General features: G+C 46.4%; 1 protein-coding gene and 1 long non-coding RNA gene across 2 annotated transcripts in view; one reads left to right on the top strand and one right to left on the bottom strand.

The window, feature by feature from the left end:
- Positions 1-20,620, top strand: part of Dock3 (dedicator of cytokinesis 3) — a 589,707-nt gene extending 569,087 nt beyond the window's left edge. The window contains exons 41-53 of the mRNA XM_076867085.1: positions 292-433; positions 1,669-1,835; positions 1,987-2,073; positions 2,997-3,176; positions 3,810-3,893; positions 4,004-4,120; positions 6,426-6,547; positions 7,654-7,792; positions 8,310-8,457; positions 13,635-13,753; positions 14,723-14,810; positions 19,113-19,195; positions 19,978-20,620. Of these exons, the coding sequence (XP_076723200.1) occupies positions 292-433; positions 1,669-1,835; positions 1,987-2,073; positions 2,997-3,176; positions 3,810-3,893; positions 4,004-4,120; positions 6,426-6,547; positions 7,654-7,792; positions 8,310-8,457; positions 13,635-13,753; positions 14,723-14,810; positions 19,113-19,195; positions 19,978-20,487 (1,986 nt within the window). The 3' untranslated portion in view covers positions 20,488-20,620. The remainder of the gene's footprint in view (positions 1-291; positions 434-1,668; positions 1,836-1,986; positions 2,074-2,996; positions 3,177-3,809; positions 3,894-4,003; positions 4,121-6,425; positions 6,548-7,653; positions 7,793-8,309; positions 8,458-13,634; positions 13,754-14,722; positions 14,811-19,112; positions 19,196-19,977) is intronic.
- A 1,278-nt stretch (positions 20,621-21,898) lies between these two features.
- On the bottom strand, positions 21,899-23,613 carry LOC143408673 (uncharacterized). The gene is made up of 2 exons (XR_013092518.2): positions 23,254-23,613; positions 21,899-22,148 (listed from the first exon to the last, which is right to left on the bottom strand). It is a non-coding gene; the product is annotated as an uncharacterized LOC143408673 (long non-coding RNA).
- Positions 23,614-23,818: the final 205 nt, after the last annotated feature.

Here is a 23,818-nt window from a genome sequence, read left to right as displayed (position 1 = left end):
AATCTTTATTTATAGGACACTGTAAGATATGAAATTCCACATAGGAAAAGAACTCACTGCTGCCTATACCCACCCCCAGGGCTGCCACACCACAACACAATTCTCCCTTCATCTGTCCCTCTACCTCCTCGACCATTATTTCCCTTAGGATATGAACTGAGTGTTGTCCCCACAGAACCTAGTACAGAGGAGGTTCCTAGGATGCATTTGTAAGATGAGTAACTACTGACTCCTGTTTGGAGTTTGGGGGCTCCAGGCAAGACACAGAATGTGCTCTCATGTGTTTGACAGAACAAAGAATATGTATGCCGTGGCCACGACTACGAGAGGCTGGAGGCCTTCCAGCAAAGGATGCTCAGTGAGTTCCCGCAAGCCGTTGCCATGCAGCACCCCAACCATCCAGATGATGCCATCCTACAATGTGATGCCCAGTGTATCTTTCGACACTTGGTAGGGGGAGGAGGGCTAGGGTCCTGGGAGGTGAGACCCATCCAGTCAGCCTGCCCCTCTACCATGTGAATGGCCTTCCAATCTTATTTAGATCATCCAGTCCTAAATCTATGTGTGTCCTCATCACTGAACCCTTACTTAATATGACACTCTTGCTTCACAGAAGAGTAGTATACCCTTAATTATATATGGTAATCAGCAGGGCGTTAAGGGGATGCTTCTCAGTCTTGTGACTACCAGTACCTTAGTCCCCATTCTACGTTCTGAGGGGCCTGCCCAGGTAGCAAGTTACTATGCAGAGTGATTGGGGTCCCACCAGGGCTTTTATCACAGGGATACCATATCTGTTATATGTCCTACTCCCATTCCACTTACCTGGGTAATATTATTGCCCCAGGTCTTTGTCAGTTTGAGTGGAACAAAGAGATGTAGAGAAGGGGAAAATATAGGGAGTTCCTGTGTTTTGGTAGCCCTTAGAAGTCTCATTCCAAACATTGGCTGGCCTTTCACCACCCACTGAGCTGAACAGCTTCCTTACATGACAGTCACCATGACTGTGGAAAACTTGTTCCAGAATGGGGAGGGCAAGCAGAATCCCATTTTTCTCTCCATAAAGACTACAGACAGTATTTTATTGAAAAACTGTTCTGTAATAAATAGTTTTCTTGGGTCCTTACAACCTTCTCTTACTCCCATGAGGTGGGTATGTGTTCTCCTAACTCTTTCCCATCTTTTTTTTTTTTTTGTGTGTGTGTGTGTGTGTGATGCTAGGGATTGAACCCAGGGCACTTACTACTAAGCCACACCCCCAGTCCTTTTTATTTTGAAATAGGGTCTTGCAAAGTTGTTGAGGTTAGCCTCGAACTCCCAAGTAGCTGGGATTATAGGTATGCCCATCACATGGGCTCCCTTTTTTCTTAAAGGGGCAGCAGAGAATACTTAACTCTTGCTATCTCACATTTGCCACAGGATTGACCTGGGCAATTCGCCAAGTGCTCATGAGGTTCAATGAAAGAGCAGGGATGGAAAGAAGGCAGAAAGATAGATTTATCTAACTGTATATGGGTTTAATCTGCCCCTTGAAATGATACTGCCTCCACCACTGCTGCCAGGAGATGATGCTGCCTAGGCCTTCTGTCCTTTGACGATATGATAGAGGTGAACCACTCAAGTCTGTCTCTTTGACAAGTCTGGATTTTCCCTTAACTTCATGCCCAGACTTGCAGATCTATGCAGTGACACCCATTCCAGAATATGTGGATGTTCTGCAGATGGATAGGGTCCCAGATCGTGTCAAGAGCTTCTATCGTGTCAACAATGTGAGGAAGTTCCGGTACGACAGGCCTTTCCACAAAGGCCCAAAGGACAAGGAGAATGAATTCAAGGTGAACAAACTAGGAAAGCAGTGGCAGTATTTATAGCAGATCCAGGGGAAAGCCCCATTTTCTTGGCAACTCACCACTGTTGCATCCTCATGTAGGTAGGGAATGGCAAGCCTTGCCCAACTGCCTAAACCTGTCTGTACCCTTCCTACAGAGCCTGTGGATTGAGCGCACCACGCTGACCCTGACCCACAGCTTGCCTGGCATCTCTCGGTGGTTTGAAGTAGAGAGGAGGGAACTGGTGAGATTTGCCTCTGATGGGCCTGAGCTTCACAGTTACTTCTTCAGCCCTGGCTCTGTGGAGCTTCCTCTAAGGATTGAAGAAAGAAAGAACTTTGTCCACCTATCTGGTCTTTGCTCCCCCAGGTCAATCCTGTGCTGGGAGCTTTGTGTACCTCCTCTCATCTAAACCACACATTATCCCTCAGCAGCAAGTATTTTTAACTTCCCAGTTTACCAATGAGAAAACCATTCTCTGAGGTTCAGGAGGCTCTCTGATTTCAGAATTAGTGCTCTTTACTGCCACAGCCCATCTCTTAACTGAGGCTGTTAATTCAGGAAACCAGTGAGGAGCAATGGAGGATTGAGAAAAGACAGGCACACATAGAAAAAGCTGAAGCCAGGTGGGACATCACCCTCGATGGAGGATGATGACCCAGAGCTAGTACAGCACATTTATTATATTGGTTTCATCAAAAGGTTATTTGTGGGAAAGTTTCAGCAAAGCAAGCAATCTGAAGGATGCAGTACTGGCAAGACATTAGGGTTATCTTGTTATGCTCAGAATTCTCTATCCCTGGGAGTTGGTACCTGAGCTCAAGGTCCTGACTGATATAGCTCTGCACTTTTGCACAGAGCCTCTTCAGTGTCACCAGAGCAACTGAGCCATCTTGACCTGTACCTTTGCACAGGAAGTTCTAGCGCAAATGCAGCCATGAGGTGATCAGAAACCATGGTTCAAGTCACCACTTGCTATTCTTCACTACTTGCTATACTTCCAAGTATCTATAAATCAAAAGATAACCATGGAAAGGGCCCAGGGAGTCCCAAGTTCACAGGATCAAGGAAGGGGAATCAGCATCACAGGTCATGGATCCCTACTCTCGGGTACATGATGAGGGATCATTGTAATTCTTGGAAGGACATTGTGCTGTGTGCCCCCAGGTGGAAGTAAGCCCTTTGGAAAATGCCATCCAGGTGGTTGAGAATAAGAACCAAGAGCTGCGGGCCTTGATCAGCCAGTATCAGCACAAACAGGTACACGGCAACATCAACCTGCTCAGCATGTGCCTGAATGGTGTTATCGATGCAGCTGTCAATGGAGGCATTGCACGCTACCAGGAGGTAAGCTGGGGCCCTACACCAAACCCACACAGGCAGCCTGACTGAGAAGGCAGTTTTCAGGCTTCTCTTCTCAAGATTGCAGAGTCCTTAGGAAGCCTTCCCAGCTAGCCCTCTCCTGGCTCAACAAACTTGGGATGGTTTAGAACAAGGCTATAACCTCCTGGAAACTCTGTTTCCATGGCAAAGCTCTCTGATAGAGCCTTTTTACCATTTTTATTTCCTGAGCTCTGACAGATGGATAAACTGTCTGATTTGGAAGAATGTTAAGTGGCCTCCCAAGGGAATACCAGAAGCCAACCCTTCATGAAAAGTGAAATGTAAGATGGCTAAGAGGCTAGCCCTCACTTCTGGACCCACCAGTCCTACCTGTCCTAACCAAGCCATCCAGGTTCCATGAGGATCTAGGGCCAGCATTCAGGCTCAGATAACTTAGCCATCTCCAGTCCTTCTGAGGCAGAAAAACACATCTCTGATTGCCAGAGTTTTCAACAGGCTAGGTTGGAGGTTCTGATATATCTACCTGTGAGGTGGCAGCCTGGCTACCTTTTAGGACACCTTTGGAGTCAGGCCTCTGGGGCCCCATCTAGGTAGTAGTCTTGGGAAGTCTTTCTGACCTGGCCTTTGACTTCACAGGCCTTTTTTGATAAAGATTATATTACCAAGCACCCAGGAGACGCTGAGAAGATCACCCAACTCAAGGAGCTCATGCAGGAGCAGGTATGGCTTATAGAACTTAGAGGCCTACAGCTGGTGGGAAGGGCCAGGCACTGTAAGATGACTGATGTTCTCCCTGCTTAACAGAAAGACCTTTTTTGACACCCTCATAGGTTCATATCCTTGGAGTTGGTCTAGCTGTTCATGAGAAGTTTGTGCACCCAGAAATGCGGCCTTTACACAAGAAGCTGATTGATCAGTTCCAGATGATGCGGGCCAGTCTCTACCATGTAAGCTGATCCCTGGCCTGCCCCTTCTTCAGTAGAATCAGGTGCCATATCCTCTAGACCTGTGCCACAACCAAAGAAATATGGAGGGGGCAGGGATGAGTGCTATATCCAGGGCAAGGATGCTCAGAATCCTCTCACTCACTCAGTCCCAAAAGAGTCAGTTTCAAAGGCAAATAATCTTTTTCATTGCACTGTGCTAGTGGATAGAAGTTTCCTTATGCAGAGGAAAAGAGCTAACATATATGGCCCACATGTACTGATCTCTTTAGAAATGTTTTCCTTCCAAGAACCTGAAGAGTTAAGGCATGGCCTGAATCAGCCCTCTCTCCAAAACTTTCTTCTCCTCTCTCCCTCCCTATCTTCATCTTCTTTCTCCATCTCCCTTTCCCTTTCTTTTCTTCCCTCCTTACTCTATCTAGACCTTCCAACTTCCAATCCCAGCTTCCTCTATGATGTCGAGTGACCCAAACTCACATCAGAGAAAGGCTTTGGCACCCAGCGCTTTCATGCTGGCTGCTTTTAGAAAAGCCAGACAGGTTCTAGGGCTAGACCAGGACCCAGAAGTTCTCCCTAATTCTGTCTTGGCTCCTCAGCCTCCGTAGCAAGGTTTGGCCCATGGACTGACATACAGAGGGAGGACATGTATTCCAGGACTAGTTTTCCTTGGCTGATCTTTTAGAGAATCCTTGCTGCTATAAATAGGGTTCAGGTGTCCCTGAATTCCCTGTTCACATCATACCCTCACCCCATTCTCAGTCATGGATCTGACTCTAGAGAGGCCTCCTGCCTGGTTCCCATATCTCAAGGGATATAATCCCAATTACCTGCTATCTGCCTCCCAAGAAGAGCTCTCTTAATATCTAAGACCACCAAGTAGAAGTATGATGGAGGCAACTAGGTAGAGATATTAGATGCTGGGCCGGGCTGTCATGGATAAGAAATTCCACTTTAAGGGTGATTCCTGGCTACAGGAGTCTCTGGGGAAAGTTGGACCACTCAGACTCAATGGGCTTGACCAGCTTGGAATTATCTTGCTTTGTTCTTAGCTGCTGCAATTTGTCACTTTAGTATCTCCAGTGTACTAGTACAGGCCTCAGTCTATTTCTGTGTAAATATGGGCAGCATGAAAGGTAAAAATAAGCTTGTCATAGTTTAGAAGGTAAGCACACTTTCCAAAGGAAAACCTAGAGTGCCTATAATTTCTCCTTCCTGTTAGGATTCTCTCAATGTGTTACAATGTGAAACACTAAGAGAATTAATGTTTCCCCTAAAATTGGGGTATTCATTTAAAGAACTTTAGTAGAGTCACTGTATCTGATGGGTATTCCATCACCTCTCATTACACTGTCTCCTGCCAGCTTAGCTGGTCTCTGCTGTTTGCAGATTTCCCCATCTATATGAGAGCCTGGCCATGGTAGGGTGAGGTTCTCTGCCACATGGGCAGGTAGGTCACCACAGTAAAGAGTACAAAATGTTTGCACACACTCATCAAGGTTTAAAATGTGCAAATGTGAAGGTGTACTCTTGGGCTGCAGAAGCACATTCCAGCCCTATGTATACTTTGAAAGAAGAATGTGGGAAACCTGATACTTCTTCAGACTGAGCTCAGAAACATCCTCAGTGGACTTAGAGCCCTTGTCCACCATAAATTTAGAAGGACTTAAGAAAATCTAAAAAGTTGTGCTTTGTTTCATAAAGTAGCAAATAGAGACACAGACCAATATGCTATCACCCAAGAGGGTTTGAGATTAGAGGTTTCTACAAGAAATCTACACAATTAGTAAGAATTTAATTATGCTAAAATAGAATTATTTTTGCTTTTCAATTACTTACATCAGGACTTTGTTTTCTGTTTCCCAATAGACTGTGTCATAGTCAGCTTAACTCATGTCACTAAGAGCTGGTCATTTAGCAATCTAATAAAACCCAGCCCTAATCCTTATAGGATAACTGATAATAAATTCTTCTTCTCCTTCCCAGCCTTTTTTCTACTTATGCTGTACTTTAAAAAATATTTTTAAAAGGCCATTAACACAATCCTATGAGCAAACTAACTTCAGCCTATTCCAGATGAGCTTCTCTGAGTGGGGTCAACCTAGGGTTTCACGACCTCTGGTTGAGTCTCAGTGCAGTTGGGGACATAAAGTTTAGTCATAAAGGAATCACTGCCCAAAAGAAGACAGCAGTACACTATAAGATTATTTTTGTTTCTTTTACATTTTTGACTACCAGCCAGCTCTTCCCCACTACCCCATATTTAGTTATTTATTCTTTATTCTCTGAAACATCATTCATTTCTCAACAGGAGTTTCCAGGTTTGGATAAGCTAAGTCCTGCATGTTCAGGCACTAGCACCCCACGGGGAAATGTTCTGGCATCCCATAGCCCCATGAGTCCTGAGAACATGAAGATGACCCATCGTCACAGGTACGGCCTTAGGACTGGGGTGGGTTCCCTCCAGAGAGGTAAGTCTGGAAGATGAGCATCAGAGGAAAGGAGTTCCAGAGAGAGCTTTCATTCCTTCTTACACACACACATACACACACACACACAGCCCTGACACGGCTCCTGCCACAGGATCTGCATTCTGTACCCAATCAGTTACTTCCCTGGGTGATAGAAACATATAACTGTTATTGTAGAAACCCAGAGGAGGAGGCATCAGGGAAAGTCTTAAAGGATGATTAGAAGCTCATTAGGCAGAAAAAAAAATGGGGTGGCTCAAGTGCAGTATTCAAGAGTGTGGAAGGGGGCTAACTCCCAACTCTGAATGGGATGTGTTCATGCAGGCTTTTGGCTTGATCCCAAGGGGAATAAGAATCATAGGTTATTTTACATTGAAGGTGTGGCTGCCCAGAAGTCAGAAGTTCAGGCCTGACTCTGCTCAACTGAGGAAGGAAAGCCAGGTTTGGGAGAAGAGGTCAGAGAAAGGAGTCTCTCACTTAGATTTGTTTTCCATGGTGAACAGCAACATGGCAGACTGAGCATTATGTAAATGAGAAGGAACAAATGAATGAAGGGCTTCCTGGTATTGATAGAGGAAATTTATTGACAAGCCTATGGCCACAGGTATGGAAAGAAGCCCACAGATAGTTCACAGCCATCTATTTTGATAGCTTCCCAATTCAAAGAAGACAACTCTAACCTAGAAGCAGGGATAGTCACTGACTTAGACTAACATCCCACAGCAAGGGAGAGATAGGATTTTTGACTTGATTCCATTTCTCTCTCTTTAATCTTCCTTAAAAACCACTAATGTCATCAGACCCAGTAGTTGTAAACCATTTAACTCTAAATAGAGGTTATGCCAGCCCCATAGGCCTTCCCGGACCAGGGGCTCCCGAGCAGCAGAGTGGGGCTTAGGATTATTCTAGGCCTCAGATGGGTGTGAACATTGGCTCTGGAACTGCCCCAAACCAGTGGTGGCCAAGGCTGACAATGCCCATTTCACACATTCCTCCACTGCCCCTACCACCCAGCATATTTTCTCAGCCATGGCCTGATTCCTCCCTATTTCCCACTCTTGCTCACAGCCCCATGAACTTGATGGGCACAGGCCGCCATTCATCATCCTCTCTCTCCTCACATGCGTCTAGCGAAGCAGGAAACATGGTGATGATGGGTGACAGCTCCATGGGCGACGCTCCTGAAGATCTGTACCACCACATGCAGGTACTAGAGCTATCCAAGGAGAATGGGCAGGATATGCCTATAGGACTCATCTTTCTATTTGGGGGTCTGATCTGAGGGCTGGCAACCCTGCTTAATTCTCTAACTCAATTCAGTACACCTATCTTCAGAGCTAGCAAATTGCCTTCTTTCTACGTACCATTCCAAGTCTCAGTTTCTAGGCCTTATTTCCCAAGAAAACCAGCTTCAATATTGGATGCTTTCACAAATCCCATGGGGAAAGATCCTCTGCCAGATTGTTCTCCTGCTTCTTACTGAAAAGCCAAGTCCTGCACACCAGATGAGCACAATAGTAGTAACTCAGCAGCCCTGCTACACATAGGTGGTATGGCAATCCCTAGTGTCAGCCATCAGACTGACCTCCATCAGGGCCAAGGGTACAGCAGGCAGCACTGGGCCTGGTTATTCAGGGTTCAGGGTGTAAAAGAACCAACTCTCTGTCAGCCCTACAGTCCTGGTTATTCAGAACTCTATCATGCTGATTTTTCTCCCTTTGCAGCTCACATATCCCAACCCCAGGTACCAGGGCTCAGTCACCAACGTCTCTGTTCTGTCCTCGTCCCAGGCAAGCCCTTCATCCTCCAGCCTGAGTTCTACTCACTCAGCACCCTCCCAGATGATTACCTCTGCCCCTTCCAGCACCCGAGGTAAGGATGGCAAGGTGCTGCTTACAGAAGGAAGAGGAGAGGGTTTCATGGACCCCACTCATCCTTCTTTTGCCAGTGACTGTCTGAAATTGTACCTGTGACTTAGAGAATGCTCATGTGTGCTTACAGCACCAAGGAGTAAAGGGCTTCTGCCTCCAAATCTCTTTCTCCATCTCGCTTTAGACCATGCCACTGGATAGCCAGAATTGAAACCCTCTCAGTAAAAGGACCCAGCCTAGGAGAAAGCTCAGTTCTTTCTCACTGAAATGTTTGCAAGAATAAAGATCAAAGTCAAGGCAAAAAATGGGTATTTTGTCTTGAGGAATCAAGCAAGATGAAAAAATATGAAGAATCAAATTGAAGGCTAAAATTGACAGTGGAAAATGTTATTCTAAAACAGTAATAACCACCAAAAGAACTTTCTCCACTTGGGAAGGGCTTAATCAGGAGAGATGGCTTTGTAAAAACCTAGTATCTTTGCCAATTATTGCTTGATTTCTTATTCAGTTGAATAAATATTGTTTTTCACAGTTTGATCCTAGTTTCTGCAGTGAAAGTTGATTCTGTCCTTTTAGAAAGAAACATTTGCAATGGTATGGCCATCAACTATAGTATATAATGGTCTAGTGATTCTCAGGGGTGACTATACAAGATAGTAACAATCGTCTAAGATTACAAGCAAGTGAATGGCTATAGCTTCCAGGCTTCAGGGAGGGGGGTCTTTTTGTTTTTCTCATTATTATGAATACAAATAAAAATAGCATGAACTTAAGACATGGAAGGTCATTAAGGAAAGAATCTCTCCAAAGCACACAAACCTATGAGGCACACAATAGGAAAGATAGAGGGAATTTAACATGTGTGGCATAGTAAAAAGATGTAGTGGAATTGGGAAAAGCCTTATCAAAGTGGAGAGAAGGGAAATAAAGTTATAATAGGGCACTTGCAGACTTCCTTCTGAAGCATCCAGTCCAACCCCTCATCCCTGTGGGGAAACAGGTCCAGTGAGAGAGAAAAGCTGAATTTGGAGTACAGGTCTTTACACTTACCAGCCTTTAGTCTCATGCCTGTTGCCTTCCTAACATGGACTATGTGATCCAAACAAGGGGAGCTAGCATTTGGAAGCATACCTCTCTAGTGTTAAGCAAGACAAATAAACCAACAAATTGGTACATATTGATGATTTGTCAGATTGTGAAGGCTATAGACATAGAGAAGGAACAGTGATTTGTGTTAAAAAGACACAATGGCTGGGGTTATATCAGTGGAAGAGTACTTTCCTAGCATGTGTGAGACACTGGGTTCAATTTCTCAACACCACATATAAATAAAGTAAAGGTTCATTGACAACTAAAATATATATTTATACACACACACACACACACACACACACACACATATTTTAAAAAGAAGAAGACACAAGCAGGTACAATGGTATATACCAATAATACCAGCAGCTCAATAAGTTGAGGCAGAATGTCCCAAGTTCAAGGCCCAACTTAGTGAGACCCTGCCTCAAAATAAAAACTAAAAAGGAGGGCTGAAGTTGTGGCTTAGTGACAGCACTTGCCTTGCACATGGATGCACTGAGTTTGATCCTCAGTACCACATAAGAATAAATAAACAAAATAAAGATAAACAAAAAAATAAAAAGGACTGGAGATGTAACTCTCCGGGGGTGGGAGAAGGACACACTGAAAGATGACTTTGGGAATAAAAAAAAGGAACCCCTAAGAAGTAGCCATGAACACTGTAGTGTACATCATATCTAGCTATTCTCACTGAAAACAGATTTCTGAGTCCTGATTATTGATAGAAGACAGTAAAGGATGGACATTTTAGCTCAGTTCCATTCTGACACTGCTCAGACTCTCCTCTATGCTATGGTTGCTATCAGGGACTTAATAGACTGTCATCACTTGTGTCCTTAGCTAACTAGTTACTGATTTATTCACTCAAAGCTTTTACTGAGTGTGCAGTCAGGAGGCTATGTGACTCTTGCCTCAGAGAGTACTACGTAAGAGTGGAATAGAAATTATTTTCTCCTTATTTGGAAATAACTCTTCACTATTTCAAATTGCCTATTTATCTGTCACTGCATAATAAACCACACAAAAAACATAGTGTCTTAAAACAATTTATTACTATGTCTAAGTCTGAGTTAACAGCTCACTGAATTAGATGTTACTTCGGACTGGAATCATTTAAAGGCTCAATTGGGCTTGGATGTCCAAGATGGTTCGCTTAAATGGCTACCAGTTGATCAGATAGCTGTCGGGAGGAGCTTAACTAGGGCTGTCAACTTGAGCTCCTACATATGACCTTTCCAAATGGCTTAGGCTTCTCTTAGCATGACTGCTGATTTTCCCCAGAATCAGCACTCCAAGAGACCCAGGTAGAACCTGCAAGGATTTTTATTACCTATCCTTGGAAATCCTAGAAACTCTCTTTGCCTCATTTCTGTTAGCTAGCAAGTCACTAAAGCCAAATCAGATGCCAAGGAGGGGGGTCAAATTCCATATCATATTTTAGAGTATTTTAAGAGAGATGGTCACCAGTTTTGGTGACAATTTAGGGCCCAAAGTAAGGAAAGATGGCAAGGGCAGAGGCAACAAGAAAGAGAAGTTACTTCTGGACCACAACACTCATGCAACCCATGTGTTGACCCAATATCTCATCAGGCACAGTGTTAGACTCTGTAAAAGACAGAAGACTGTGTATGACATCAAAGAGGAAGATAGATGTGGTAGATGCAGTAATAGATATTCCTAGACAAAGGGAGTGATGTACTCCATTTGGGTAAATGAGAAAGTTTTCATGGAGAAGGTGGTCTGGAGCAGAGTCCTTTACATTGGAGTTACTTCCCCACTCCCAGTAGTCATGAGACCATACCCATTGACCCTGCTGTTCTCCCTGTTGCTTTAGAAACCTGAGATGAATGACCTGCAAAGAATCCTCTAAACTCTTGTAAGTCAGCAGCTCCCCCTGGTGGTCAAAAGACTGAGTGGGACCAGAAAGTAGGATTATGAGTAATCGATCCTTCTTTGAAGAACTCACTCACTCAGTCACTGGATCCTAGACTCGCTGCAGATTCTTAGAATACAACTGAAGTAGTTCAGAAGTTCCATAAACATATAAGCACTTATATTTAAATTCCATCATTAAAATAACCATCACCCTCTCCTACCATGGAATTGGCTGCCCAGGGCAGTGGGAAAGAAGCAAGTTAGTAGAGATGGAAAAGTTAGTGCTAACACAGCACTCCCTTGTTAGAGGGAGCCACCATAACATGAATTCAAATCCAAATCCTCAAGTCAAATATTAGCCAATTACATGAATAAAATCATAACATGAATCAAATCCTCACCAGAGCCTGGACTTTCCTGGGTCTGCATACTTATGTCCCTCCATCCTAGTCCCCACAGTATGGATCAGGATATTAAGTATGCAAATGAAAAATTATGGACAGCCTTTGGAAGGCAGTTCCAATACATTCCTGCTGTGGAATGAGCACTAGATAGGAGTTTGATGCAATGAATTGATGTAAAGATTCTGGGGTTTTTTGGTTTTGTTTAATTTGTACCTGCTACATGTAAGGCAGTCCTATCCCGTGAGCCCACAGGGTCAGGAAGCATTCTGGATTTCTTTCTGGAAAGGTACTTTTAAAAATTAGTAGGATTTGAAGGGGTTTTTTTTCTTTTTTCTTTACATAGCCATCTTCTTGAGGTAGTCTGTGAATACAAATTCTAAAAGAGAACATAGAAATAAATAAAATCACAAAATGGTAGCAAATTCAGGCCCGATTTTTCAAAGAATTCTACTATATTCAGTCCCCTACCAGTGAAGGACACTTTAAAGAGTAGGTCTCAAAGCTGTCCCTGAGGTTCTACAAACAAGATCACTCAGACCAACTGTGGAAGAAGTTACATAAAAACTATGGCAAAAAGTACCTTATTGGTATTGACTATGATGATTTCTTGAAAGTACTAAACTTCAACATGGACTAAAATGAATTCAACAACTCTGGGGCAAATTGGCTGAATACAACTTTGTTTTAGCTTTGTCCTGACAGTGCTAACATTGCACACTCAAAGGAAAATCCAAGAGACCCTATGTTTGAGGGACAGAGCATCTAGAAGCTGAAAATTCACCTAGAGCCTGTGGGCTATCAACTGTCCAGCTTCTCAGGGCACAACACAAAGAAGGGTTTCACTTGAGCCAGTCAGAGGCATTGGGGTCCAGGTGACCTTCCCATGATGGAATCAGTGCCCCTTAGGTTCTCAATAGATATGCTGGTATGTGGCACAATGAACAGTGCACATTTGGAGTGCTATCCAAATTACCCATATCCCAGGAAAGCCAGCAAGTTATTCTTTCTGCTTCTGTGGAAGGTCTTCCTGAGGACCACAGGTTGGCAAATTCCTCAACCTATACCTATGGCCTGAATTCATGGGGACTGGTTCACACCTTACATGGTGTTGTCTGGCCACAATATCCCCTGGGGCCAGGGGAGGTCACTGCAGAACCTTCATAGAACATGTACTTGGGAACCTGGGGTAAAGCCCCATAACTTCCAATTTTGTTCCCCCAGCCATCCTGGCTCTAGGTTTCAATAGAACTAACAGAAGGCAAAAGCCAGGTTTTGGGGACCTGGAATCTGGGAGGGACAAGCCCCTGAGAAAAAGTGGCCAGTGGCCAGCTAAGAATAGGGCTGCTACTATCAGGAGAAGGTAAGTGCATGGGGAGATCCACTATGTCAAATCAGAACTATGTGGCTATTATCTAAGTGTCTCTGTCTCTGTGTGATGACTCCATTTCAAGCTGACCTGAACCCATGCCTGGGCCCCCTGAAAGAGCCCAGCATACAGGCCACAACCATGCCTTGAGAGCAGTGGATACAAGGGGCCCCTACCCATCTGCTCTAGTCCTCAACTCTCCTCACCCTTTGCCTTTGAGTGTTCCAAGGGGCTCTGTCAGTGGGTCTGCCTTGGCTGGAATACCAGGTGCAGCCCCCACCATCTAACCACCAGATTCCACTTCATTCCTCTTGTATTTGCTTAGCTCACCCCAACTGCAAGTAACACCTACCCTGATCCCCCAGTCCTGAGGATGTTTGACTGCAGGGCCCTTCATCTGTGGTTTGTCATCTGTGCGTGATTGTTCTCACTTGGTTACAGGCTCTCCCTCTCTGCCAGATAAGTACCGCCACGCCCGGGAAATGATGTTGCTGTTGCCCATGCACCGGGACCGCCCAAGCAGTGCCATGTATCCAGCAGCCATCCTGGAGAATGGACAGGTAGCAGACCCAACCTACTAACTGTCTTCTGAAACCATAAATGTGTTGGCTTGGACTCCCCTCATTGCATTTGCTGGGCTTTCCACATTGTCCTGCATGCCTCCCTCATCCTGCTATAAGAAGGCTGCTTTACTCCTGGATGAAGAATGTAGTATGAATAAATTCTAGTACCAGCAATCCAGAATGCAGGTATGGGTAGAATGGCATCAGGGTTGGAACCAGTATTGCTTGTGAGGTTATCCATATTTCTAGCCAGCTTGCTAGGATGTCCTTCTTCCCTGTGGGTATGCAGGGGAATCCTCACAGGGGCAAGGGCCTCTTATCTATCCACTCTCACTACCTGCTAGGGTGCCTGTGCACACCATTCATCAGCTCTCCAAATATCCTGCCTGGGGGCGTGGACCAAGAAGCTGCAGCAATTAACTCACTCACCTGTGCAGTCTGCCCCTACCCTTCTATCCAAGTTCATAAGTCACCTCCAAGTGATTATCACCTGTCCCCAGAATGCCAAGAGTTTCTCAACATTACTTTCCCTGTGCTATCTAACTCCAGGCTTGGGTGGTACCTTTTCTCTAACCTCAATGCTAACATGGAGCTCTGTGGGGCCTCTTCAGAAGGCAAAACCTGTCAGTCTCCTGAGGGAAGCAGGATCCTTAAATCCTACCAGTGGGCCTCCCTGGCCAGACAAAAGGACGCAGATAGTTAAATACCTATCTCCTATTTCACAGAGCCTGTACAAGACAACCTGGGTAGTGATTCAAATGTCCATGGGAGTGCTCAGAACCAGATACCCCTGGACAGTATTCCCCAGGGCTGGCATGGAGTTCTCAGAGCATCTCAAACAGAAACCATCCCATTGCTTTGATTTCCCCATCTGATCTTGGAACCTCCTGGCTCCTGTAGTCCATGCCTCCCAAGATGTAACTGGCTGTTTTCCACTTTTCTTTTTTCTTTTCTTCTTTCCCTCAGCCACCAAACTTCCAACGGGCCCTGTTCCAGCAAGTAGTTGGAGCCTGCAAACCCTGCAGTGATCCCAATTTATCTGTAGCTGAAAAAGGTATTGTTCTTCCTCCATGGGCTCCCCGACATCTGTCCCAATCTTGAGTGTTTGATTCTGGTCCCTGAGTACCAACGGGCCAGGTCTGAACCACACCCCAACACCCAAGTGTGTCTATCTGTCCAGAAAGCTAACCAATTACTATGCTCACTATTTAATCCACAGCTGGTTTAGATCATGTCACTTTGTATCTCTGCTTCTTTCCAAGGCCCATCCTCAGAGAGGCTCCAGCTGCCACCTGTCCTAAGTCTAGCTTTATGGAAATTTGGGTATTGTGAGTGGGACCTCCCTAGGCACTTCCTAGCCAGCCCCAAAATTTAGCAGGCCCTTTGGTCCCTCTCAACTTGGGCCTTCAGGAACCTCTCTCCTTGAAGCTCAAAACAGGCTTGTGGGGGGGAAAAAAACTCCCAAGAGGAATGGAAAGGTGGAAAGGATAAACCATGGCAAAGTGAAATTCCCAAACACAAACTTCTCCAGGGAAAGCCCTGTCAGCAGCTACTGTGAATCCATCTACATTTCAAGACCATCAACCATACGATAAGACTGAGCAATCCTCCTTAAAACTGAGCCATTTAGATGGTGGGCATTTTACCCTACATTCTATTTCTACAAACTAATGGCAACAGCCTCTGACCCCTACTACATTGGCCTGAAGCCCCAGATAACTGAGTTAATTTCAACGCAGAGCAATAAACTAAGTGGGGACAATGCCACCCATATCCTGGCTCCATATCAGCCCTGTTCACATAGGTTCTCCTCCTTCATCCATCTGTTGAAGTTCAGGGCATACTTACTTCCCACCTATATTGGCCTGCCACCTGGCCCTCCAAAGCTGTATTCATGTTGTCATTGCACCTGTTCACCAACTGCTGTCTACTATCCCCACTGTCATTGTTCCTCCCCTGCACATCAGGACAGGAGGACAAAGACCTCTGTGTTCTCTTTAACTGGGTCCACAACCTGAGTACCTGGTGGGCATTGGTGCCAGATGGTCAGCCACAAAGTGCCTACTGAAGATGCCTTCCTACCTCAAGGCTGCACATCCTGAAAACATGCAGTTCTTGGATTCCTGAACCTATGACCCAAACCAAAGTGCCCCTTCTGGCCTTGAGGCAAGAAACCACAAACCATCACCTAAAATGCAGAGCAATCTCAGAACTAGCCAAGAGCCCCAACAGGTCTTCAGGGCTCTCATGAGTATTGATAGCCAGACCAAGATACTATACCAGCTGGACCCAGAAGCAACTCAGACCTCAGGCTAGACTACATCAAGAAGCTACACATGCCCATTCTAGGTATGGGAGGGAAAGAGTTGCCTCAGAACAAAGGCTGAGCCCCAAACAAGCATGTTCACACTACAAGGTCAGCACTTAGTGGGCAGAAAATTAGACATTTGCCCAGTGGCAACACATTAGCAAGTCTCCATCTGAATCCTCCAGGGCAGGAACTGTACATACGTGTCACCATTCTCTTGTCAGTTAGGGTCTTGAGTCTCCTTAGGACTCCATCTTTCTCTTACAGATATCTTTCTTCACCAGCAATTAAATACCATACTAGGCAAGCCTACTTTGGGGATAGGGGCTGTGCTGTGGGGACCTCAGTCCAGTGCTAGACAGTTGTTAATGCTGAAAAAGAGGACAAGATACTGGGAATTTCTCTTTCTTCTAAGATAGGTCATTCAATCTTAGCCCCAGTGCATGACTAGCCTTTTGCTGCATGAAAAAGGTCCCTTATCCCCACTGTTCACAAACTTCAAGCTAAGAGCCCAGCTTGGTGACTTCTGATTCACATGGAGTAGCTCAGGAAGGCACTCTTTTGTAAACCATTATATCCTTGCCAGCTTTCCTCCCCCCATATCCTTCCTACCCTTGAGTTTCCTCAGGTCCTTGTAAGTGAACTTTTGCAGTCCCAACAATTCTTCCAGGAACTAGGAGTGCATCTTAGATCATGGGCTGTTGGAATCCCTTTAGGGAAGCTCCTCAGACCCACCTCCAAGCTTTTCCCCCAAGATCTATGGCTTTTTATGTAGATGGTGCTTTTCTTTTTTGCGGGGGGTGGGATGGGGAGGGGGGGTGGATGGTGCTTAGTACTGAAGACCAAGAAGCTCCTGCTGCATCTTGGCAAGAGCCTGGGCAAAGATGGACCTCTTCTTTGGGTAGCTTAGGCTTTCTGAGGAGACTGCTGATGGAATCCACTTGATGCTCATCAGATTTAGAATTCTTTCCTCCTTGATGGCAACAGCTGAGCATCTGCCCTATGGTTGCCATACCCCTCCTTCCTGCCACCAGGCAACAACTGAACAGTCCTCCTTAGAACTGAAACTGTTTAGATAATGGAATTTTACCCTGTGTTCTTCTGAAAGCCTCTGTCGGTCCCTAAAAAAAGAAGATGGATTTCATCCCCTTATCCCTCATTACCATGGGTCCCGCCCCTCTTGGCCACTTTCCTCAAAAGCCAGTTCCTTCCCTTCCAGGCTTTGGAACTTCCCAGTATCTGAACTGGAAGAACCCAAGTCCAGGTGCCTCAGGCTCCCTTTAGCTATTCCAGCCTCAGAAAAGAGCCAGTGACCAGGCACCTAGACTGTGAGCTACTCTTCCCTGCTACTAATAGTCCAAAAGTATCCAGATAAAGGGCATATTTCTTCTTACTGGTATTTGTTCTTTAGGCTGAATCAGCTTCCTGGTTTCATATGTCCTCTCCCATACCTGCAGAGTGGCACTCTTAGACTTCAAGGTTCAGCCATTGCTTCTCTCCTCTCCCCTCCTACAAAGTCTTTTACCCCAACTGTGGCTGAGAGGCAAACCAGTATTATGTCACTGGATTTCTCCTTAGCCTGGGGCCCACTCTACTCTGCATCCATGGCATGTAGGGGCCTCTAGATACACCCCAAAGCTTCTGTGGGCTCCATAGCCTTCCATCCTCTCAGGAAGCAGTAGGTCCCGTTGGGCATGGGCTGTAGTTCCTGAGCTTTATACTTTCTTCCAACAGGTACATTGAACACTTCTCCTTGCCTAGAAAAACTTCTTGTGCATCTCAAATCCACCAGTGGGAATAGGAGCAACAGGGATAGGTCAAAGTTTGAATGTCACTACATGCCCTTGTAGGGCTAGTTTGGGAGGCAGCTCCTATGTGCTCCTTGGGAATGTTCTGGGAGCTCTGGAAGGAGGCAGTCTCTGGCTCCCATCCTGCTCCCTACTTTTCACACAGGGCCTGGACAGTAGACATGCCCTAGCTTGACTTTGGCATGGAGCTCTAAGGCCTGCACTCTCCATATTTTCTTGGTCTCTTCAGCCTAGTCTGTTCTGCTCTTCTGTCCTCTTCCGCTTTCCCTTCTGGCAAATCCCAGAGACGGCAGATGTTCACTCCTTACTGCACTTTCTCTCAGCTTTTCTCATCTTGAATACTCTTCAGATATCAGCTGTTTTCATCCTCTTAGGCAACTTTAGTCCACTTCTGTGAACCACTGTGCCTTGCTTGGCCAGTGTTTTTAGTTCCAGGGGCTGGCATGCCACTCCCATGTGTTTTGGATACACAGTGCACACCCAGATAATCCACAGGCTTTATAGGATGGGCTTCTCCCAGAGGGTAGCTGAAGGAGTAACTTCCATTCACACCATCTCTTTCCACCCTTCAGCGGTGCCAGCAGCCCCCAGCAGCTGGAGCCTGGATAGTGGAGTCCGGGAGGCCCAGCCCTTCCTGTCTGCCCACATGGGGCACAGCCTGGCCCCCCCAGTGCCTCCCCGAAGCCTGCTGCATGGTAAGAAGACCTCCAGCGGGTCCCCCAAGTAATCCTGGTCTCAGACTCTGCTCCAAGACCAGATCAACACCTGTCCAGGCTGAGAAGATAGGCCATCCTCTGGGTCAACACAACCAAAGAAAAAAACATGCATTCCACAGGAAGAATTCTGCTGGGCACTGGGGTCAGTGAGGTTTTGGAGTCCAGCAGGTTAGCTCAGTAAGGCCAATGAGGGAAGCTGAAGACAACGGAATCAACTCTGCCAGGTACTCCACTCACCAGCCTGTCATCACCTAGCAGTGGGCTAGAGCTCTTACAGCCTGCAGCCTATTGTTCTATGAGCTCTGAAGCACTTGACTTTCCTGGCCTCCTGTGTGAATAGGTTTCTTTTATCCCAGCAGCCTGTTTTGGAGAACGTCAATGTAAAGAAGTTTTCCCATCACCCTCAATACTGAGGGGTCCCCAGGGAACTCTTTCCACACCTGTCCAGTTGGCCCAGCAAGATGGTGCTGGTGTGCAACCTGAGCAAGGCCCCTGATGAGGTTCTGGTTCTGTTCCCTTCGCAGGTCATTACTCCTTACATTTTGATGCCTTCCATCACCCTTTGGGTGATACTCCCCCGGCCCTCCCTGCCCGGACCCTGCGCAAGGTAATGTATTGAAGCAACAGTCCCACCATTTCATCTGCTGTAGAATCATCTTTGGGTTTATGAGAAGAACCTGAGATCTCCTCTGCTTCACTGTCCCTGAGAGTTCAGACTGGCAGAAGCTGGGGGTAGCCAGAGCCATACTTGAGCTGCAGGTAACCAGTGCATCCTGCAACCAATGGAATGAGAAAAGGGAGATCAGAGGGCTTTGGAGACAACATGATACCAAGAATGTATGGGCAATGAGCACTAAAAGACAAGTGCTCTCTGCCAATATCAGTAGAACAATAGCTAAATAAATGTCCCTCTGGTAGGGCATAGAGCTTCTTAAATTAGTGACCTGTGAAAGTAAGAAGCATCAGGCACCAAAGCTTTATTAAAAACTCCCAAAAAGTAAAACTTAAATCCTGCTGTTAGTTAAATCTGTTATCACAGATTTTAGCAGAATAAATTAATCTGGTCCATGGCCCACCAAGGTTCTTTCTGTCCTCCCTCAAGTAGTCTGATAACCAAGCCTTTTGTTAGTAACCCAGACCACAGACAGCAGTCTGGAACCCAGGGAAGGGGGACACCAATGCCCAGCAGCCAGAGTAGGGCCATTTCAGAAATATAGTGATTCTGGGGTACCACTGGAAGGGTTGGGAGAGAGTTGCTGCTGAACAAGAAACTCCTAGTTGAGGAGAGTCAAAGTTCATTAATAAGCAGACTCTTTGGTCTCCACATGGTAGGCCAGTTAGCCATCTAGAGTAAGGGATTCTAACATGCCCACCCTTTCCTTCGCACAGTCTCCTCTCCATCCCATCCCAGCCTCCCCTACCAGCCCTCAATCAGGTCTGGATGGCAGCAACTCTACACTGTCTGGCAGTGCCAGCAGTGGTGTGTCCTCCTTGAGTGAAAGTAACTTTGGGCACTCCTCAGAGGCCCCACCTCGAACCGACACTATGGACTCCATGCCAAGCCAGGCCTGGAATGGCGACGAAGACCTTGAGCCGCCCTACCTCCCTGTCCACTACAGCCTCTCTGAGTCCGCTGTCCTGGACTCCCTCAAGGCCCAGCCATGCCGGAGTCACTCAGCCCCTGGGTGTGTCATCCCTCAGGACCCCATGGACCCACCCGCACTGCCACCCAAGCCCTACCATCCCAGGCTACCAGCCCTGGAGCACGATGAGGGTGTGCTGCTGCGTGAAGAGGCAGAGAGGCCAAGAGGCCTACACCGCAAGGCCTCATTGCCTCCTGGGAGCACCAAGGAGGAACAGGCCCGCATGGCCTGGGAGCACGGCCGAGGGGAACAGTGAGGAGCAGGAAGGCAGCTATGATACTACCTTCAGTGAACAGCTTGTCCAACCACTCCAGGTCTGAAAAGCAAGTTCCCCCCACCCCCAGAGAGTTAGAGGGGCTTGGCACTCCAGAGAGCACCACCCCAAGTCTCCGTTCTACTGCCGTGAACTCATGTGTTGCCATGTTCAAAGGCCGCAGCAGCATGAAGAGTTGTGGCTTCTCTTTTTATTTCATTTTTTTTTTTGTTTCCATTTTCTATGGGTTTTCCTTTTTTTTTTTTTTTTTTCCTTTATGCAGTAGATGCTTTCTTCCTCCTATAGTTCCAGACTGTGTGGAGCTATATGGAGATATTGCACAGAATTGCTTTGCAGCACCACAGGGCCCAAGAACAGAAGCCCCAGCCCTCCCTTCAGGGCAGAGACGCACAGAATGGAAATTGCACTAGGGACCTCTTCTTTTGCTGTATGGACAGAAAAGTTAATGGTTGCATTCAGGGATTGCAAGGACCACATGGACTACATGTCACAGGTGGACAAATGGGCCACAAGCCATTTTGCACAAATGCTTGCCCACCTGCCCACTCTTCCATCCAGGAGTGTGCAAACTGAGGGTATGGGTAGGCCGACTTGCCAGCTCAGGCATGTGACTGGCCTACCTGCATGCCCAAGGCACACTGCCAGTTTTCATGGGCCAGCCTTGTCTCCTACACCACCTTGGACTTTTCTCTCCATCATTTTATTTCTGATCATTTGCTCCCTTCCATTTGATACCCCTCATGACCTACAGAATGCTCCATGGTGAATGGATCTGCAAGGGGTTTCTCCCACCCTCTGGGGTCTGAGTGAAGGAACAGAGCCAGAGGGGCTACCCTAACCACCTTTCTCTAGAGGTAGGCCCTTTCCCATGTGTTAGAGCTGGAATAAGAGTGAGGCTGGGGTGTGGCAGGGGCCAGAAATTCTCTGAGCTTTCAGAGTGGCTAGAATGCCTGCCACCAGCTCCTGAATCAGGGATTTTCAGCACTACCTCTGAGCCATGGGGTTGGCTGCCCAGCCAGGCTTCCAGGCCCTGAGGACATATGGTCAGGTTCAGCAAGCTTCTGTGTAAAAAATGTGGAAAGGAACTTCTCCTTGTGGAAGCAGAGAACCATACAGGTAGAAATCATCATCTCCTAAGTGGCCAAGTATAGCGCCCCTGCTCCAGGCCCATGGGGACCACCACTCAGGGTTCAGGGCAAGCAGGAAGACAGTTTCTCCAGCCTCCCCAGTCTGTTTGGCAGGCCACAGTGCTGTCTTTATAGTAAACTCTTATCAGGGCACTGATTTTCCTCTCAGTGTGTTATTTGGGGGTGGATAGGGTGGGGTGGGTATAGTAGTATTTTACCAGGGTGCTTCTCAGTTACTTTAAAAAAAAAAAAAAAAAAAAACTGTCTTGAGACAAAATTTTTTCTTTCATTTGCTTGGGTCACATTATGATGGTCACAAGACTGCCTTCTCCTTGTTAAGGCATGTTACCCCCAGTTCCTCTTTTACTGGCCTATCTGGCCTTCATGACCAGGTCCTGGGTTCTAGGTCCTCGTTCATTCTCCTCAGCCCCTTTTCAAACAGAAAATGCCATGGTCAGGGTGTTTTTCTCTTGGAAACAAGTGCCAACTTGTTTAACAGAAATGCCAGCAAGTAACCTATAGGGAAAGATAGAAGATCCAGTTACCTTCATAGCATCTGGGCATTAACACCAGTGTGGGGCTTTTCTGATACCATCAGGATTACTCCAGGCCAAGTGGGACAGAAGGCTGGCCCAGGTTGGGGGTCAGTCAAGGTAGTTCACAGTTCAAAGGGGAGGCCTGAACCTAGATTCACTTGCAGCCTTCAATCTCTGGGACATCTGGGGATCATTAATGTTAAATGGTCAGGGACTTGGTTTGAATTTGATTCTAAGGTAAGAGGACATCAGATTTTCAGGCACTTCAGAACCTCAGTTCCTGGATAAAGCAGTCATCACATAAGAACATCTACCTTCTCTACTTGATGGCACAGAATGTTGGGAGAGAAGTGTAAGTTTGTTGGCCTTGCTTTATGGAAGGTGAAACAAACTAGTGTTTTCCCTCTCCATTTTCCCTAACTGGATGAAATGGACACATTCTGAAACCTTTTTGTTGGAGAGTCAGCCAGTCTGAGGGGAAATGGGAGATAAGAGATGAAAATTCTTTGAAAAGATTGTGAAATAGTGATTTTCATTCTTTCAAGCTTATTTGTAAATACTTATTTGAATGCTGTGTATTTGTACAGGAATTTGAGCAAAAAATGTATAGAGTGTGATGTCCGATTGGTTATCAGTCCTATAAATGTGTTTTTAACCTCTGGCATTCTGTGCTTATTTAAAACAAGAACACTACTAACCATTTCTTTTGTGTATTTATGTCTAAAGAAAAAAATGATTTAAAAATGATCTTACCTGTACCAGAAAAGCAAAGTTAAAAGAAAAAAAAAAATTTGTACCAGTATCCCAAGAGGTATTTTACTGTATATATTGTGGTAGCATGTTCTAAATCCAAGAAGTAATGTGAATTTTAGATGTAAATATCTGCCACTTTGACTTTTCCCCCTTTTCCCACCCCCTTGACTGCTGTGATGTTAATTAAAGATGAATACCTGATACTGATCCACTGAATTCACTGAATGGGAGCAGCACAAGTGCCCCTCTCCAACCCTTGACGCTGGGCTCCAAGCCCTTTTAGCCCCAAGATGTCTCCTTTCAGCACTGAGCCAGCCCTTACCGCGTCCTACCTTCAAGGACAGGTAGCCAAGCCTTGGAAGCAGGGCAGCCCAGGAGGACACATCCTCTGGTGCTTGTCAGTCGACCCACGGGACCCCACTCGGGAAGTAGCTCGATAGCCAAGGGCCTTGATGGCTCTGCTGGAAAGCAGGCGGGCCAGCGTGCTCAAGCATGCGTCGGGAGCTTGTGAGGAAATGCATATCGCTTCCAAAAGTGGAGGACAAACCTCCTAAGCCCCGTAGCCACCACACTGAGGCGACACCAAAGCCTCGGGATGAGCCGGGGTTGATCGGCTCGGAGCCCTTCCTCCGGGGGGAATCTACAGTCCGTCCCACCCTGGACAAGGCAGGTTTCAGCCAGCTGGGGCGGGCAGGCGGGTGCCTGAGCCTCAGCGGACTCCCAGAGGTTGGCTCCCTCACCCACGTGACTGTTCAAAACAAGAAGGGGAAAATAATCTGTCTTGTCTGCGGCTGTTCAACCCTACTTGATCTATTGAGTCTCGGCTGACCCTAGAACTCCTGACCCTGCACCACGAGTCCGGGCTCCTGTTAGGGAGATCCGCAGGGTTTCTCGGGC

The sequence above is a fragment of the Callospermophilus lateralis genome, chromosome 10 (assembly GCF_048772815.1).
Source record: "Callospermophilus lateralis isolate mCalLat2 chromosome 10, mCalLat2.hap1, whole genome shotgun sequence".
Taxonomy (NCBI): Eukaryota; Metazoa; Chordata; class Mammalia; order Rodentia; family Sciuridae; genus Callospermophilus; species Callospermophilus lateralis.
This window is presented reverse-complemented; position numbering and strand designations above follow the sequence as displayed.